General features: G+C 43.6%; 1 protein-coding gene across 1 annotated transcript in view; it reads left to right on the top strand.

Moving 5' to 3' along the window:
- HSD17B12 (hydroxysteroid 17-beta dehydrogenase 12) overlaps positions 1-17,999 on the top strand; it is a 152,459-nt gene that overhangs the window by 90,159 nt on the left and 44,301 nt on the right. The window contains exon 4 of the mRNA XM_055300815.1: positions 9,105-9,212. Within this exon, the coding sequence (XP_055156790.1) occupies positions 9,105-9,212 (108 nt within the window). The remainder of the gene's footprint in view (positions 1-9,104; positions 9,213-17,999) is intronic.

Below are 17,999 nucleotides of genomic sequence, written 5' to 3'. Positions count from 1 at the left end.
GGCCTGCCTATCCCCTTAGGGACGAGGGGACTTTCTCGACAAGGGATGAAAGCAGCAGCTGCTGTGTTCTCTCCTTGCTGCCCGCCACTCTTTAGAACAGGCTCTATGTCCTCTCCTCTGCCACTAGCATTTCCTTCCTAAAATACAAGTGTAATTTTGTCACTTCCCAGTTTAAGAGCCTTATAGGGCTGGCTGCCTTCATAGGCGTGTGGCCTCTGCATTCCCACTTAGAAGGGCCCGTACTTGGTTTAATTAATGCTCTGCTGTTACCATCTTGAAATTCTTAATAATTTTTGAACAAGGGGCCCTGTATTTTTATTTTGTTTAAATCGGGCCCCGCAAATTATGTCACTAGCCCTGTTTGTTATCCTGGCATATGAAACCTCTGTCCGCTTCCTGCTACAGACTGTGTTCCTCCCTCTCCTCTGCACTGCATACTCCGTCCATAGGAATTCTCAGAAGAGGAGGCTCTTTCTTTCCCTTGCTTTCTGCCTCTGCCTACCTCTCCCCCTTCTCTGCATGGCCAACTGCTACGCAAGGACTCAACGCAGATGTCACCTCCTATTTAAAATTCCACTGTGCAAGAGTGAGGTGCTTCCTCTTTGCACTCTTTGTTCATGTAAATGAGCAACAGTTGGGTTCACACATCTCTCCTTCACCAAAATATGACCTATTTGAGAGTATCTGCTGTTATACTCAGGGTAAAGTCTGACAAGTGGGGGCTGTTCAGGGTGTCCTTCTTGAATTTACTTAGTCAAAACATGTATAGTGAGCTCCCGTAGTGAGTCAGGTACTGTTGGGCTCGGAGTGTGTAGTGGCAAAGAAAAACCCAGACATGGACATTGCTCTCATAGCTGACAACTTAGAGTGAGATGCTTTGTCTGGTTGCAAATGAATGAACGTATGCTAAGGTTTTTGGGTCTTAGTTTAGGATGGGAAATCTGCCGTCAGAACTAGTGATGCTGGTGGAATAAGCACTGGAATACTGAGAGTCTTGTGTTTGGAAGCTGTCCTTGGTCTATTTTGTGACATTAAAAAGAAAGCTGGATTGTCAGCAGGGTTCTAGGGTTCTTTCATCAAATCTGAGACACCAGTGATCATGAAACAATGAGGCAGCTTGTAAGCATTAAGAAAGAAAAATCACCAGTTAAACTGGCGTGCCATCAATTGTATGGCATCGTGATTTCAGAGACAAAAAATGTGAGTAAAAATGTGCCTTTTGGAACAGATAACACAGAGTAATTCAAAGGTTAATTACAGGCAGATTGGGCAAGGAAGGACTTGGACACTAAAGGCGTTGCTAAGAATAGCACATGACCATTGATTCCACGAATACCGGAACAAATAAATGACTTTTTAAAGTAGACTTGGATGTACATATGCAGTTTGAGAAAAGATATGCAGCTGCTGCGAAGAGGAAAGAATGGATGATACAGAGAATAGGCAGGGCGCCCGCGCTCGTGGTGGTCGAGGCCGGGCGGGCGGCTCCCCGTGCCGCAGGCCGCCCCCACGACTCCGCAGGGTGCTGCTGCGTCCCGCAGTGCGGGGTTCCTGCGGGCGGCCAGGCCCAGGCCCCGGGGTGCCCCGCGACTTCAGACGACGCCCGCTCTGGCCGGTGCGGCCGCCAGAGCACGGCCTACGGGTGCGCGTCCTAAAGGACGCCTGGGCCCCCCAAGTCCTCCAGGCGGAGGCCCAAGATCAAGGGCCCGGGAGGGCGCCCGCTGCTGAGGAGCTGCCCTCGCCTCGGTGCTGCACGTGGGCAGAGCTCCGCCCCGCTCCTGGGGACACCCAGCCCCCCGGAGAGCCTCCCCTGTGGCCTCCCAAGGCCCCTCCAGACCCGGGGCCTGGAGGTAGGGCTTCAGCACCGGAGTTCTGGGGCACGCAGACGCTCTCCTTACATCACATTAGTGATCTCATCTTGGACCCTTTAGCAATGTTCGGAATATTTTTAGCATTTTTCTCACCTCAGAACATAAAATTCAGATGTTTCCATTAGCGGGCCATTTGTTTAGTTTGGTTTGGTTTTGTTCCTAAGTGTAGAAAAAAAAATCTTTATTTGAAAATGTCTCCAAAGGTGCCTTGCCCGAGGGTCTGCAATACCTGAACCCAGTGTGGAAATCGGGGCTTTCAAAAGAATGGAACCTGTTCATGTGCTTTCAGTAGAACAGATTTGCATCATATATAGTTTGTTTTTATTTCAGGTGGTAGCTCTAGTAAGATAGCCTGTAATGAATAAAATATAATAATCTTGGGTTAATATAAAGAAACACTTGGTTTGGGATGGAATCCTGGTGATGCTATGAGGAATTTTTTCATTTGACCGAAAATGGGTCTCTTCGTATGAGGTTAAAATGATCATGAGAGTGCTTTCAAGGGCAATGAAAAAAAAAAGAAATGGACCATTATTTGTGTAGCATCTCTGATAATTATAATTAAATGAGTCTTTAAAAATGGAGTTAGATAGAATTATTCCCTTCTAGGGCACAATCACTGTTGCTTCATGGCTACCTAAGGGAGGCTGTCTCTGTGGGGAGATGTGACACCCTATGTAGGGGAGGAAGGAGATGGTAAGGCCTGGGGGTGAAAAAGGAAAATAGCCAAAGGAGGGAAGTAGAGAGAATGTAGTTAGGGGACATTTTTTCTTTGTTTTCCCCTTAAAATTAGAGAAAGTGCAAAAGGCTCATTGTGCTTTTTACACTGTAAATACTCTAAAACATTATATGTGAAAATGGAGGGTTTTTTAAAACACTGTGATACATTTTTATGGTTCTAAATTGCATTTGATGAATTTAGATTTAAGAAGCTAAAATTGGGAGGTATGGAATATAGTACTATTTCCCCAAGAGTCACTCCTCTCCCCTAATTATCTTTTTCAGGACTGGGGATAGGAGAGGGGCCCGTGACTAAAATACCTTCAGCCTTCATCTCCAGGCCCTGAGTGAAGCTCCTCGAGTACTTTATTCATGAGACTGGCTGGTTTCCTGCAACTCTAAAATGTTTCTGCCTCTATAGGAACGGTAGTTCAACGCATGCAGGACAAGTGGAGAGACTGAGCTGTTTCTCAGTTTCTCTTAATGCTTTAAAATGCCTGATAGTAAGCACTTTATGTTGTTATGTCTCATAATGGACATCTCTTACTAGCAGATAGTTTTATTTCTATAGGGAAGAGTTGAAGAAATACTGAGAAGATGATTTTAATAAATCAGCTGCATCAGCCTCGATTTTTTACTTACTCAGCAGACATTTGAGTGACTTCTGCTCTATGCCAGGCGTTACGCTGGGTGCAGGATACACAAAGATGACAGAGAGTGATCTGTGTTTGTTAGGGAATAGACTGTTTGCATAATATATTATAGGAAGTGTTAACTAAGGTTACAGAGAAGGTCTCTAGGAACACAGCCGAGAGAATAAGTAGTTTTACCTTGAAGGAATGGGAATCCTGAAAAGACAGTCCACAGGGCTGGTGACCCAACTTGAATCTTAAATGATGAAATTTATAATATGGAAAAGATGGGAAGGGTGAATGTAACAAGAATTTCATAATGGATAGTACCTGAAACTTAGGGGGAAAACATTATTTATTTGGAGCAGATGTAGGGACAAGAGAACTAATATATTAATTTTGGTTTTATTGATAGAAAAATTGTAAATAATACATGAGTTTATGTAGATTAGATCTCTGTTCTAGCATTCTCAGACTCACTGTCCCCAGGCACCCAGAGGAAAAATGGGGAAAGTCTTTCTAAGACTATATGATTATACTTAAGGAAAGACTTGAAATTTAAGAGATTCAGTTTGTTGAGCAAAATAAAAATAATGATGGTCAGACCTAGAAGTATGTTAAACATAAAGCTATTCTGAATGTTTCATGGCCTCTCTAGGCATCAACCTAAAGATGTGCTAGTTTTAATATTGAGAGGTGTTAGCAACATCTTGAGACTGAACTTAGTAAGTGCAGTTCCTTCTGCGTCCGTTCCAGACGTGACCTTGTACTATTTTACAATCCTCGGAGTGAAAATCAGCCATATGACTGGAGGAGCAGGGCACCCATGCTTGGAAGTGGTGCAATGGCTTGAGGCAGTTAAGGATACTGGTCATTATGTAGCTCTATAGTTATAAATAATATTTCTTTGTCTTATTCTACAATTGTGGTTGGGCAGCATTTAGTGGATTAGTAGGTAAAAAGGGAATAACGTTATCATCCCAGCTATTTCCTAGCTTCATTCCCTATAAGCCAGAGTTGATTTTCTGTCTTCATTTCTGGCGAGTTGACTGCCTTGAACAGCTCATATCACACATCAGCTTTTTGCTTCTTAGTTTTTGGTCTTCACCACTAGGCTGAGAAACAGTGGGCCAAGACCATCTCAGAATCACTTCAGTCTGAAAAAGGGAAGGGAAGGCATGATTGTATTGGGCCACAATTGTAAGTAGCAGGATGCCAGCCTATCAATTTCAAATACCAAGTGATTTGACAGTAGGAATAATCAATAGTATTGAGTATCTTTGCATGACAGGGTATAATATTCTAATAATAGAATTTTTTAGTTCTTTAATATCTCTAAGAATTTATAACCTCAAGATTTTACTGTGAGACATTGAGTAAATGGCAAGCCTGGAGGGAATGCCACATTGTCATCCTTCATAAGTTTAATTGAAATGTTTAATGGAATCCCAGTGAAAACAGTAAGGATAACCAATAAGCTTTTGAAAGAGGGCACCTGGCTGGCTCAGTCGGTGAAGCGTCTGCCTTCGGCTCAAGGCATGATCCCAGGGTCCTGGGATGGAGCCCCGCGTTGGGCTCTCTGCTCAGCATGGAGTCTCCTGCTCCCTCTGCCCCTGCTCTCTCACTCTCTCGCTGTCTCAGATAAATAAGTAAAATCTTAAAAAATAAATCAATAAACTTTAGAAAGAATAATAATGGAGCATTGCACCACTAGAAATATTAAAACTTGTCTTAAAGCTAGAATAATTATAGCTAGGGCATGATGAAAGAACAGAAAATAGGGTAGCCAACAGACCATAATTTTGGACTCAGAAGCTGGCAGGTACAAGCTGTCCAGTGGCTTCATACTCCCACCTTGATCACAGTCCCTGGATGTGGGTGTCATGGGAGAGGCATGATCTTGGTCCAGGCAGCTCTCTGACGCCGAGGCCATCTCTGAAGGGGCTGACACCCGAAAGCTGTTTGCTGATGATATTCTGGCAGGTAGGGCAACCAGAATTTCCTTGAAGGGGCATTTGAGTGTCTATGACTTTCCATTGCAACGTCCAAATTCGCTTGTTTCTGTGTCTTTATCCTACATGTACAGTGTATTGATTTTAACTTATTACAGCTGTCATCCCTCACACCTTTGTGGTGGGCAAGGATCAGTGTCCTCAAAAGTAATCTCTGCAAAGGCTTTGATCAAATTCTTATTCTTCCCCAGCAGTGGGCTATGGCTGAGAGGTGTGGGCTGGTGGTCTTATGAAGAGCCTGGATTTAGGGAGGTGGAGAAAATGGAAATGAAGGTTGTATTATGTACATGTGGTACCCACTTTTGTTCCAGGTGCTTTAATACATCTAAATTTAGAGGATGTCTGTTCATCTGCATTGGCTTCTGTTGGCAGGGTCAGATGGGGGGCTGGTGGGTTACGGAAAGGAGGAAGGTACCTAGATTTATTTCCCCAGTTCCCTAAGGAAGTCAGCTCCTCCCACCTCAGCATTTTGAGACACTCATCGAAATTCTCTCCTGATTACCTGGGCCCAGAGAGAGAAGAATGTCCTGTCTTATTCTTAGGTGCATCCGGCACTTTTATCTCACATAACTGCATGGTGGTAGTAGGGGCAGTTCATGGGATCCTTAAAGCCCATCCATGGGCTAGGTCAAGAGCATGCATATCTCATAATTCTGGGAAAACAAATGGGAGAGGAGTTGGCTGGACTCTGGGGAAATTTCCCCTGACCCTATAAAAGGGACATATAACTTGATGTCCCATTTCTGCCATTGCACATTGCCATCCATATGGGATGCTTGCAAGGGCAGTGGCCCTTGTGAAACTAGGAGGGAGGGGAGCCAACCCAAGGGAGTAAGAGAGGAGGGAGGAAAGACCCTGGGTTCTTTGTGATATTGTTGAACAACTGAACAGAACAGACCCAAGCTCTTGCCTTCACTAAGTTTAATGCTGGTGGAGGCAGACGACAAACACACATGCATCATTAAGGCATATAGAATATTAGAGGACAGTTAGGTGCCATGGAATGAGATAAAGCGGGGGGGTGGGCGCAGGAGGGTGCTAGCGGAGGAGTGGTTGTGGGTCTTTAAAGGTAGTCAAGGAAGGCTTCCCTGAAGAGGTAACATTTGCTTAAAGACCCAACAGGCGCAGGGGATGCAGACGAGCGTTCCAGGCAGAGAGAACAGTAAGTGCAAAAGTTCTGAATGTGTTTGGGGGACATTCTGAGTTTAAGGAATTGCTCAGGGGACACCCAGGTGACTCAGTCCGGAAGCGTCGGACTCTTGATCTTTGGCTCGGGTCGTGACCTCAGGGTTGGGCTCGAGCCCTGCGACTGGCTCTGCACTCAGTGTGGCGCAGACTGTCCCCCTCCGTCCACTCCTCCCTGCCGCATCATGTGCACGCATGCTCGCTCTCTCTCGCTCTCATAAATAAGTAAAATCTTGAGAGAGAGAGAGAGAATTGCTCAGGGCCTGTATGGCTGGCACCGGGGCCACCCGGGGCAGGGAGGGGTGGTGGGCCCGAGCAGCGTCAGGCCACCACTGCGGCCTGTGCTTGGTGGCCTCTGCTCTGCGGCCTGTGCTCTGCGGCCTGTGCTCTGCGGCCTCTCCTCGGTGGCCTCTGCTCTGCGGCCTGTGCTCGGTGGCCTCTGCTTGGTGCCCTCTGCTCGGCGGCCTCTGCTCAGTGGCCTCTGCTCGGTGGCCTCTGCTCAGTGGCCTGTGCTCGGCGGCCTGTGCTTTATGGGCTGGCACAGCCAGGCCCGGGCCCTGGAGAAGCAGCCACAGTGGGGCCTGCGGCGGCCACGGAGCCACCAGCCTGGGACGCGCAGCCACCCACGGGCGAGGTCAAAACTGGATTTCTCCAGAAAGCCTGCGTCAGAAGCCATTTGGCTTACCCAGTGTGAGCACAAAGAGAAGCTTACTTGAGCGTTCTTATTAAATAAGATGACATTCTTTCTGTAAGGGTCTCTGAATATTTTTAGCAGCCTGGCTGTAAGAGTCCACATTATAAGTACATTCCCCAAATCCGGTGAGATCTAAAAGAGTAAATTTGATTCCGGAATTGTGAGGTGCTTTTATTACTAGAGAGAATCTTCTTAAATGTCAGGATATAGCACTAGTATGGAAACACAGTTTGTTTTTCCCAAAACAAATAGATAAATTTATCTTATTTCATTCCTGAATGAAGTTTTACATTTACTAAAAGGTATCCTTCAGCCTTTTGCTGTGCGCCTCCTTCCTTGGCGGGTCTGTGGCTCTAGGGGGGCAGTGTTCTGTACTTGGGGTGAAATCCTGGGAAGCATTTCTGAGAAGACCTGCTGGTGAGCTGCTGCGAGGGGACAGCTCTGTCTGTGGCCCCGTTGCACGAGCACGTGCAAGAACCCGTGCACTGCAAGAGCAAGTGTGCCCCTGACGCCGCATGCGGTCTGGCCTGGGCCGCAGTCTCCTCTGCGTCCCTTCGTGGTTCCCGCCTCGGGCAGTGCTTCTCCCTGAGGGGCACATGCGTGACTTGGCTGGGTGGGCACCTGCCTTCGGCTCAGGTGACTCAGGCCGCGATCCCAGGGCCCCAGGGTGGGGGCTGGCCTGGACCCCCGCCTTGGGCCCCCTGCTCCCTGGGGGCCTGCTTCGCCCTCTGCCCCTCCCCACTGCTCATGTGCGCTTGCTCTCTCAAATAAGTAAATAAAATCTTTAAAGAAAAAAGGCTTTTCAAGGAGACTAAAAAACAGATCTCTTATGAACCAGCTCTTCAGCTGTAGGCAGAAGTCCTGTTAGATCAAGAACAGTAACGTCTGTGTGGACTCACGTATGCCCTGTGATGAGCCAACATCAACTTCGATTGAAGAAAAAAGTATTTTTTGGAAGCAGGATGTTTCAAGTAATTCTTTTGAACTCTCAGTAAAGTTCCAAAGAGTAAACCTTCTTAGCCACCTGCACTGCACTAAGTGAGGTGAGAGCGAGGTCGGTGGGGGAGAGAGGAGACTTAGCATTTATGAGGTGCCCCTGTGTACCACCAGTTAGCACTTGGGCCTTGGTTCGTGGGTTGGCCAGCACTACTTGCATCTTCAGGAGAGGATGCTGAGGCTGGTGGAGGTATGTGACCCACTCAAAGTTATTTAGCAAATAGGTATGAAAATAAAACTGATACCCACACCGGGGGACCCCACAGTCCTCGCCTTCTTCTCCAGTGGCTCACGAGGGAGGGCACAAGTAAACATTCTGCATTTCTACCTCAGTGAGTCCCGCTTCTCCAGAGTCCCACCTCTCCACGCGCAATGTCCAGTAGCGCGTGTGCTCAGTCGTCCTGAGCGAAGCAGAACACTGGGATCTCTCTTCTGTCACTTTGTAGCTCTGCTTCTGTGTATTTTGTGTTTTTTTCTTTTTAATGTAGTGACGATTAACTATTACCCAAGCCCCTAAATTCCACAACGGTCATATGCATCTTATTTACATTTTAATAAGATGGACTTTTCTAACCACACTTTAAAACATTTTACAACATAAAGACTTCTACCTAAAATTATGAAATATCAATTTGCAATTAAAACACAAAACCAATGATATTTAAAGAGTATATAACATTATTATATGAATCATGTTTTATTATTTGTACCTAAGGGTCTAAAAAGGAGTCACTGATTTATAGAAGGAGAACTGATTAAGGAACAGGCAGGCAGCTCTGTAACAACATTGGAGTTTTTATTGCAGAATTATTGTGTTGACTCTGTATCATCTCTTAGGTGGTCTCATGATTGCTTAACATGATCCTAGTCTAAATTTCATATCAAATTGGGGTGGGGGAGGGTGAGAGCCTGAAAAGGAAATGTCATCAAATGCTTTAATCTTAATTGCCATGTTATAATTTTCCTTCTCTCTCCATTTGTGTTTTTTCCATAGGAGAAAAATTCAAGGTGGAAACAAGGACCGTTGCTGTTGACTTTGCATCAGAAGATATTTATGATAAAATTAAAACAAGCTTGGCAGGTCTTAAAATTGGTGTTTTAGGTTCGTATCTTTGCCACATTTATAGATTGCATCTTGCACTTTTTATTTAACTTTAACTGTACGTTTTCTTTTTGGATTTTAGGTATTCAGTCGGTAAAATGAGTAGGGAGAAGGAAATTATCTTGTTCATACAGTTGATTGTTAGTAACATTATATATATTTGGATCTTTGTGGTTTTAATTACATTTTAATGAGTTTTTACAATTTTTGTTGTTTTCTCTGCTTTATTTTCTGTCATTCATTCTATTTTGTTGGATGTACATACATATGTATGTATTTATCCTTAAAGATTTAGTTATTTTAGAGAGAGAGAGAGCATGTGCATGCACACGCATGAGCGGGGGCGGGGGGAGGCAGAGGGAGAGGGAGGGAATCTCAAGCAGGCTCTCCACAGAGCTCAGAGCAAGCCGAAGCAGGGCTTGATCCCAGGGCCCTGAGAGCATGACCTGAGCCGAAATCAAGAACCAGCTGTTGAACCAATTGAGCCACCGAGGTGCCCCTCTCTTGTGTGCATTTAGATACGGTTTTACCATAATAATTCCTTACAGTGGGTGATGGTGATCCATTTTGACAGTTGAGGAATAAAGGCTAAGGGCAGTATCTCTCAGCCTTCTGTTCTTTACCTAACTTTCCTCTCGTCCAAGGAGCCTTTTTAGACATCATTTTCCCCTAATCTTCCCTCTCATGAAATTTAACACCACAGGTCCACGGTATGTCTTATTCATGTGCTATCTGCAGCTCTCTTCTTCATCACACAAAGCGCAAGCTCATATACTGCCCAGCCCTGAACCAGCTTTTGTCCTGTTGGGAGTGAGATCACCCCCGCTGAGCACATGTGACCGAGAGACTTACTGAAGGCCGTGTGAAGACCGGGTGGTACGACTGGGATTCTGTGTGTTTCTCCCAAGTCTACTACTCCCTGTTGTTAATTCCTCAGCTACCTCACTCTTACCAAAACCCAGTGCTTTTGTGGAGATAGGGCAAGTGTTGGACATTATGATGGTAAAGATTTACCAGATTTTAAGGGGAAAAATGGGCTTTGGAAAGTTACCCACCATTTTTGAGTCCTTCCCAGAAAGAAACAGAGCATCTAATTGAGAAAAAAAAGTTGCTTGTTCGCTAAATCTTTTTATCCCACTGGCTGAATTGGTATGAACCTGATAATTGCCATCATTTTCTTTTGGGGGTTATCAAAGGAGGAAAAAATGAAGAGAAAATACATTTACAAAAAATGTTTCCTAACATTCTTTAATCAAGACCCCACCTCCTTTCCCCATAACTATAAAAGATTGGTCTTTTATATGATTTCTGGGTAAGACAATAAAAGAGTTAAACACATATAACCTGTGTCTTTCCTGCCCCCACCCCTACTCCCACTTCTGGGAGAGCCCATGGCAAAAGGTGAATGGAGACACGGATCTGATTTTTGCTTCTGTGTCTACATGCTCTTCTCTAAATACATGTATTGCCTGGACTCTTTTTTACAAATCCCTCTTCCTTAGCCTAGTTCTGGAATACCCAAAACACCACCAACATCTATAAAGTTCTTGACTCTTTAACACGTCCTCATCAATAGCAGCTGTAACTTTCTAGTTAGGCTAGACACTGCCATAGTCTGTCCTCACCCCTTTCAAACTAGTCGTGCGTGCACAGGGGGATGAGGCTGGCTTAGGCACGAAAGTAAATTGAGGATCCCTAATGAGGAGAGATTTATCCTGAATTTATATTCTGGGAGAATAATTTTCTTTCAGAAATAGTTCATGATTGTTTGAAGCTTTGCATAACTTTTAGCTGTTTTTCCCTGGGTATCTTGGAAACTATGGGTACTCTGGGACTATGACATTGAAGATGGAAAATGTCAAGCATCCTTTTCCCACAAGGCTGGAGGATTATAAAAGACATTCTTCAGCTGTTCTTTCCTGATCCAGCATCTAGAAAGTTTACAGTGTGAATTTAGGCACAATAGAAAGATCTGTTAGGGATGAGTGTGCAAGGCACATAGTGGCCAAGCACTTTTTCTCCACTTCTAGAATCCTAAGACTTGTGTCAACATATCAGCACTGCTTTTAGACATGAAGACAGATATTTTCCAGGCCTCCTGTGCTAATGGAACCGTTGTTTTTGTAGTCTAGCTCTTTAGTAAATTGCAGCCTGTGAGTTAGCAGTTTGTACCCTCTTTTCTCATTCATTCATTCATCAGAGAGCGGGAGACACAGCAAAAAACAAGAAAGTTCCTGACCTCGTGTAGGGTAATGTTCTAATAGGAAAGACAGGGCAGGGCAGGGTTTAATAAGAGTATAAAGGGAAGGGGATCCCTGGGTGGCGCAGCGGTTTGGCACCTGCCTTTGGCCCAGGGCGCGATCCTGGAGACCCGGGATCGAATCCCACATCGGGCTCCCAGTGCATGGAGCCTGCTTCTCCCTCTGCCTGTGTCTCTGCCTCTCTCTCTCTCTCTCTGTGTGTGTGTGTGACTATCATAAATAAATAAAAAAAATTAAAAAAAATATTAAAAAAAAAAAGTATAAAGGGAAGAGGGAAGGAGTTGACATAAAGGGAAGTAATGGTGACTGGGCCCAATCAATGGCATTGGAGGAAGGAGGATTCCAGAAATATTTAGGAAGTAAATGAAGCAGAACTTTGTAAGAGATTGCAAGTGGGATGAAAGAGAAGGGGGAAGTCATGGATGACTTTCAGGTTTCTTGATTGAGAACCTGGTCAATGGGGCCGTTTACTAAAATGGGGACTTCCTGGAGGAATCTATTTTGAAATGAGGATCATTTAAGTTTGGGGTTACTTTAGGATGTCCAAGTGGAATTGGTAAGTTGTTAGGTATATGGATCTAGGTTTTATTTATGTGTTATTTTTTAAAAACATAGGGATCTCTCGCTCTTTTTTTTTTTAGTTTATTTTAAAATTTAGTAATCTCTATAGCCATTGTGGGGGCTCGAACTCACAACCCTGAAATCAAGTGTCACATACTCTACCAACTGAGCCAGCCAGGCCCCCCAGATCTAGGCTTTAGCTGAGCTCTGAACAGGAGATAGAACTTGGAGATTAGTAGTAATCTCATTGAAGCATCAAGGCTGGAGATCGTGCAAGGAGAATATAGAGCGTATAAGAAGAAAGCTGAGGACAGAGCACTTTTAGTTCCCTTCTTTGTCATCAAAGGCTGCATGGAATATACAGTATGGAGGAGGGATAGTTTTTTGCACAAGTTCAGCACTGTCTGGTAGAATGTAGAAATACAATGTGAGACACAGAAAGTAAATAACAACAGATAAAGTTAATTTTCATAATGTATTTTATTTTTACCCACTGTATCTAAAATATTACTTTAGCATGTAATCCATGTAAAAAATATTATCTTAATTTGCATGATAGACATCCCAGAAGAAGCATGTAAAAAATTACTGAAATATTTTGCATTCTCTTTCTCATACTAAGTCTTCCAGTCTAGAGTGTGTGTTACTTGTACAGCGTATCTCAATTCAGAGTAGCCACATTTTAAGTGTTCGGCAGCCATCTGTGCCCAGTGAGGGACATCTTTACTCTAGTTCATATTGGCTGTCTCTCATCCTCAATTTGTGTGGAAGAGCCATAATTTCTGTTTTTCTTATGCTTTAACATGGTTTCCAGCCAGGAGCAGTTCTGCATTGTCTGGCGGTGTCCAGAGACATTTCTACTTTTCACTAATGGAGGGAGTAGGTGGGAGAAGTTCTGCTGGCCCCGAGGGGTAGAGGTCAGGGATGCTGCGAAACATCCTCCAGTGCCCGGGCCGCGTTCCCACAGCCAAGGGCCTGAGGTCTCCGCAGCCCTGAGGCTGGACACCCTGCTTTAGAGTTACACTGTCGCTCCACTGTGCTGACTGAGTACTGATCTCACACACTCCTGTGTTGTAGATTTCCATTTGGTGACAAATTAATAATAAGAATAGTTGTAGCTGATGTTTACATAATCCTTTCAAGCCTGTGGCGCCATTTCCACATGCATCCTCTTATTAGCTGGCTCTGTGTTTAGTTTTCTTCCTGTCCTACCACATCTGGCTCCTTAACCGTGAACCATGAGGTGTTCATAATTCTTGACAGTTACTAGCAGATATACTTATGTTGCTTTGTAATTTTAATTTGTCAAGGTCTTTTTTTTTAAGATTTTATTTACTTATTCATGAGAGACACAGAGAGAGGCAGAGACACAGGCAAAGGGAGAAGCAGGCTCCCTGCAGGGAGCCCCGACGTGGGACTCAATCCCAGGACCTAGGGGTCATGACCTGAGCCACCCAGGTGTCCCAATTTGTCAAGGTTTTTGAGGGAACTATTAAAACTCCTTCAATATAAGCATAAAACACTTTTTTATGAGCTACATGTTTTCACCAGGTCATATTTCAACTCTAATCTTAGAGTTTCTTCTCTAGTGTGGATGTAACACTGTAGAACCTGTTTGGGGTGGGGATGAAGGTCTGATATCTTTTTCTTATGGTTCCCTGAGTATGTAGCTCCTTTTTCTTCCCTCTCGTCCCCACCCAGATCCCACATACCTCCATCTCTGCTTCATCAGGAGGAAGTAGTCTTATTTGTGCGCCCTCCTGTGCTTAATGTCAGTCTCACCTTCATAACATTTCCTAAAATAATAAACATGTAGATCAATTTTTAGTAAGACCTTGCAATCTATAGGAAGGCGAAGGATTTTTTTTCTACTGAGTATTAATGAAACCAGTAATGATAAAATGAAAAATAAATCACCAAGCTGTACTCTGTGTTTGAAAGGCATTAACCACCAAAGTATGTAGTCAGTGCTTAATAAAGAAAATTAGTATTGGCTCAATTACAAAGGAAAATGCTAAAGCCCTTTGTCATGAAAGAAACATCAGATTTTCAGTAAGATAAGTGGGGAGAAAAGGGCCATGAATTGTCTGGATTTATACAGAAAGGTCACAGTAACTTGATAAGACTATATAAATGCTTAAGGTGGAGAAGTTGGATTCTTAACTCTGTTATGTAAAGTAAGTAAGCATCTGCTGTCTTCTTTCTGGCAAATGCCAAGAAACACAGATTTGAGAAAACTTAAAAAACTTCAACTATTTAGAGAAAATGACATCAATACTGCTTTGAATAAGCAAACAATCGGTTAACAAAATGCGATTGCTATAATGCTTTTACTTACTTGATTCCTCAGGAGAGATTCTCATGTATGCTCTAAATTGGTTTGGAGGACTTTGCACAATACATTGCAGGAGGCGTAGTTTACCAAGGCCAAAAGAGTAGCCTTGGATTTGAAGTATGCCACAAATAATACTTTCTTTCAAATTCCCCTACTATGACTTTTTTAACCTTTAAAAAGTGATGTTCTTTATTCTAGAAGAAAAATGAAAAGGTCCTCTTGGAAGAAAATAGTTATTTTATTTGTGATTCATTAAAAAAGCCAATCATTACTTTATTCGAGCTCTTAATGCATCCTAGACCAAGAATTTCCCCATGCCAAATGCTGTCAAGGTCTTTCTCACCCATACTATCGTGCTTTGTGTAAGTTGCAAAATCAGGAGAATCATTTGGTACAGGCTGATGTGATGCTGTGCTCACTTAGTGTATTCAGGACTCTTGGTTACCTGTTGACTTTTTTCTATCTGTACGCAATGCCACAATTTCATTAAGAGGCATCATTTTTTTTAAAGATTTTTTTTTATTTATTAGAGAGAGAGAGAGAGAGCACAGTCGGGGGGGGGCAGGGTGCAGAGGGAGAGGGACAAGCAGACTTCTTGCTGAGCAAGGAGCCCAACATGGGGCTCCATCCCATGCCTCTGGGATCGTGACCTGAGCCAAAGGCAGACATTTGACTAACTGAGCCACTCAGGCGCCCCAAATGCCACCATTTTAATGGTATCATATTAACAATAGTATAGACATAGTATAGATAATAATAATAATAATAGCCATAGATAATAAAATAGTATAGATCCAACAATACTATAGATAATAAATGTCAATTAGTTACAAAAAATTATTGACTGCAAAAGCTGGAATAGAACTTACTATTCTTTCTTCCCCTGCCCTTTGTAAGTGAATACTTGCTCCACTTACATATTTGATAGTTTTGTTTTGTTTTGTTTTTTTAATTATATTCCTTCCTTTCTCCTCAGCTAAATCCCAGAATATCTTTTTGTTACCCTTGCCCAATGCAACCTTATGGATTACAGGAAATACTTGGAAGGCATATGTGTTCCATTTTTCTCCCATAAAACCTACATTTTCCAGAATGTTCTAGGGTAGATAATAGTCGAATGTTGAGAATATTTATCCTAAAATATGGTTTGAGCAGAGATGAATAGTAAGATAAGTCTACTCTATCTCTGTTTATACTTAAGTCCTTAAAGCTTAACAGAAGACCCAAGAGTATTATTGACTAATCAGGGAAAGGGCCATTTAGCTGCCAAATGGCAAACTCCCAGGTTATTTGGGTTGGAATCCAGAGATGGCTTCCTTACAGTTCATTCCCAACGTATCAAAGGAAGAAGAATACGTACAGACTGAAGAGAGAGAGAGCCAAGGGCCTGCAGGAACTGGGTTGAGGAAAACTATTCTGGAATCTCTAGGAAGGAAGGAACTTGTTAGGAGTTGTGCAGCTTCCCAGTCCCAACTGATTCAGGAAGTTACAAGTCAAAGAGTCTTGCTTTCAGAGAGCTTAGAAATTTATAAAGCTACTTACTACCTTCTTGCTCTCCTCAGGAAGTTTATTAATTAGAAATTAGCTTGAAAGGGCACCTGGGTGGCTTGGTTAAGCATCCGACTCTTGATTTCAGCTTAAGTCTTGACCTCAGGGTTTTGAGATCGAGCCCCAGAGCTTGCTTAAGATTCACTCTCTCTTCTCTCTGACCCCCCACCCCCCAGCTCTTGAACATATGCTTTCTCTCTCTTTCTCTCTCTAAAAAAAAATTTACCTTTAAGACATTTTTAAAATGTCTCTGAAAGGGGTGCCAGGCTGGCTCAGCTTCTTAAGCACCTGCCGTCAGCTCAGGTCATGATCCTGGGGTCCTGGGATTGAACCCGGTGTCAGGCTCTCTGCTCGGTGGGGAATCTGCTTGTCCCCTTCCCTCAGACCACCTGCCCTCCTGCTCATTCTTTCTCTCTCTCATGGATTAAAAAAATCTAAGAAAAAGAGAAAAAGTCTCTGAAAGGGTCAGTGACATCTTCATTTACATCTTACTGAGATTAGTACATTCAGTTTATTACCAGTCTACTTCTTACTGGGTCAGTCACGTGGAGGAAATGGCTATTATAGTTAGTGAAAGATGTAGAAAAATCATTTTGAAATGGAAGAGACTTGAAGAGGAAACTGTAGTGGTAGGTTGGTCATCAGTGGGGTGCAGAGAAAGGGAGAAAGAATAGGACAAAATAAAGTTAGTTGAGAGAGAACCAGAGATCAATTTTATGTGTTTAGAAATACCACCCACCTTTCCCTCTCTCCCCCTCCTACCCCTGTAGCTCTGGTATAAAATGGCTCAGACTCAAGAAAGGGCAGAGGCTGTTAGCTGAGGTCTACAGGAAAGGCTTGCCAGGAGTGTGATGGGATGACAGTTTGCAGAGGCAGTGGAGCTTCCCTATTATACCAGGATAGGATTTTTTGTGCCTTCTAGGAGTTTAAGACACTTCTAAAATTTCCCTTTTGTAACACAATCAAATTTTGTCCCTAACCACCCAGAGTTAGTGTAGGGTCCACAAGCTCAAGGGCACAGTGCCAAACAAAACTGACCCTACTTCGGACACCTACTACAAGTTCGGCAGTCCCCAGGCCACCTGCACTTCTGACCAGCTGGCTACAAATTTGGGGGTTCCCATGATCCCTTCGGTTTGATTTGCCAGAACACCTAGGACTTAGGAAAGCACTATACTCACAATTACAGTTTTATTATGAAGGATAGGAATTAACACTAGCCAAATAAAGAGACACATAGGGTGAGCTCTGAGAGTGTTCTGAACTCTGTGCCTCAGTGTAGAGTCAGGGTGCAATACCTTCCCTGCACATTGATGGTCACCAACCAGGAAGCTCAGTGCCCAGAGTTTTTAATTGGGGTTTCATTATGTAGGCATTATGTAGGTAATCATTGGCTCTTAGATTGAACTTAGTTTCCAGTTCCCCCCCTCCCTTTTCACAGGTTGGGCTGGCTCAAAGCCCTAACCTTCTAGTCACACCTTTGGTCTTTTTGGTGACCAAGCCCCATCCTGATTCATCTCATTAGCATAAACTCAGGCATGATCCAGAGGCCCACCATGAATAACAAAGAAACTTCTGTCACTCTGGAAATGGCAAGAGTTGAGAACCTGTCCCCCGGGAATCCAGAACAAAGACCAGACCAATACTTCATCACAGGACACCTTTCCTTTCCTATTTGTTGGTTGATTCGTGTACCAGTTCATTCAACAAGTAAAATTCCAGAGATACAGCAATAAATAAAGCTGATGCTATTTCTGCCATCTTGGATGACATCTACTAAAGAAGATTTGGGAATGTGTTACATGTGATGAAAAGATTGTGTTATTGAGAAAGTGGAGAGTGTCAGAGATGGTCTCTGAGAAGTAACATTTAAGTTGAGACCTAAAGACTGATCAACCCTGGGAGAAGAGATACGGGAAGGGTTTCCAGGTAGAAGAAAAACCCGGAAGTGAATGCACTTGGCAGGTTGGAGGAACTGATGGAAGACCTGTAAATCTAGAGCACGAACCACAAAGGGGACCGTGGCCAGAGTCAGGAGACTAAGCAGGGCTAGATCACGAAAGGTTTAGAAAACCTTGTTTA

This window comes from Nyctereutes procyonoides, unplaced genomic scaffold (genome assembly GCF_905146905.1).
Source record: "Nyctereutes procyonoides isolate TBG_1078 unplaced genomic scaffold, NYPRO_anot_genome, whole genome shotgun sequence".
Classification (NCBI taxonomy): domain Eukaryota; kingdom Metazoa; phylum Chordata; class Mammalia; order Carnivora; family Canidae; genus Nyctereutes; species Nyctereutes procyonoides.
Note: the sequence above shows the minus strand (reverse complement) of the source record. Positions and strands in the feature narration are given on the sequence as shown.